The 868-nt window shown below is 57.8% G+C and overlaps 1 protein-coding gene across 1 annotated transcript in view; it reads left to right on the top strand.

Moving 5' to 3' along the window:
* Positions 1-865, top strand: part of LOC107578442 (glycine-rich cell wall structural protein 1-like) — a gene marked incomplete at its 3' end in the record, with an annotated part of 7,056 nt that extends 6,191 nt beyond the window's left edge. Inside the window, exon 2 of the mRNA XM_016264397.1 lies at positions 65-865. Within this exon, the coding sequence (XP_016119883.1) occupies positions 65-865 (801 nt within the window). The remainder of the gene's footprint in view (positions 1-64) is intronic.
* Positions 866-868: the final 3 nt, after the last annotated feature.

Here is an 868-nt window from a genome sequence, read left to right as displayed (position 1 = left end):
ATTTAGTGAAACATTAGAAACTACTCAAATCAACTCATTTCTCACCCTTTGTATTTCCTGTTAGGGGGCTGCATTCTCCCACCTCTCTGAGTTTGCACCCCCTCCTACTCCAATGGTTGATCACCTGGTGGCCTCTAACCCTTTTGATGATGACTTTGGTCCGCCATCGCGATCTGGTGGAGGGGGTGGTCCAGGTGGTGCCTCTTTTCTGCCCAGCCCAGGGGGTGGTGGAGGTGGCTATGGCGGTCCCGGTCGAATGGGAGGAGGTATGGGATTCATGGGCGGCCCAGGTGTACCTGGAGGTGGACAGCCTGGCCGACGACCCCCTTTCGGTCCCCCAACGCCAAATACTGGACCACACCACCCACTTGGATTTGGGGGCATGCCAGGCTTTGGAGGTGGTGGAGGCGGAGGAGGTGGTGGAGGAGGATTTCCACCAGGAGGCCCATCCCAGTTTAACATGCCACCCAATTTCAGCCCACCCATGCACCCTGGGCAGGGCTTCAATCCAATGTTGTCACCTGGAGGAATGGGTGGCGGTCCAGGAAGTGGAGGAGGTCCACCTCATCCAAGGTTTGGGATGCCTCAGCAACAGCCTCCACATGGACAAGGTGGCCATCCCTTCAACAGCCCACCCTTACCTGGTGGCCCTGGCCCTCGTGGGCCTCTACACGGCCCCATGAACCCTATGGGGGGTATGGGAGGAGGAATGAACATGATGGGCATGGGTGGTGGAGGTGGTGGGGGCAATATGGTGGGTGGTCACACAGGTATGCCTCCGCAAGGACAGTTCCCTCCTCCACAAGATGGCCCATACCCTGGTTCAAGTCCTCCTGTTGGTGAAGAGGGAAAGAACTTTGGTGGTCCA

Source organism: Sinocyclocheilus grahami, unplaced genomic scaffold (genome assembly GCF_001515645.1).
Source record: "Sinocyclocheilus grahami isolate Dianchi unplaced genomic scaffold, SAMN03320097.WGS_v1.1 scaffold10229.1, whole genome shotgun sequence".
In the NCBI taxonomy this organism is placed as follows: Eukaryota; Metazoa; Chordata; class Actinopteri; order Cypriniformes; family Cyprinidae; genus Sinocyclocheilus; species Sinocyclocheilus grahami.
This window is presented reverse-complemented; position numbering and strand designations above follow the sequence as displayed.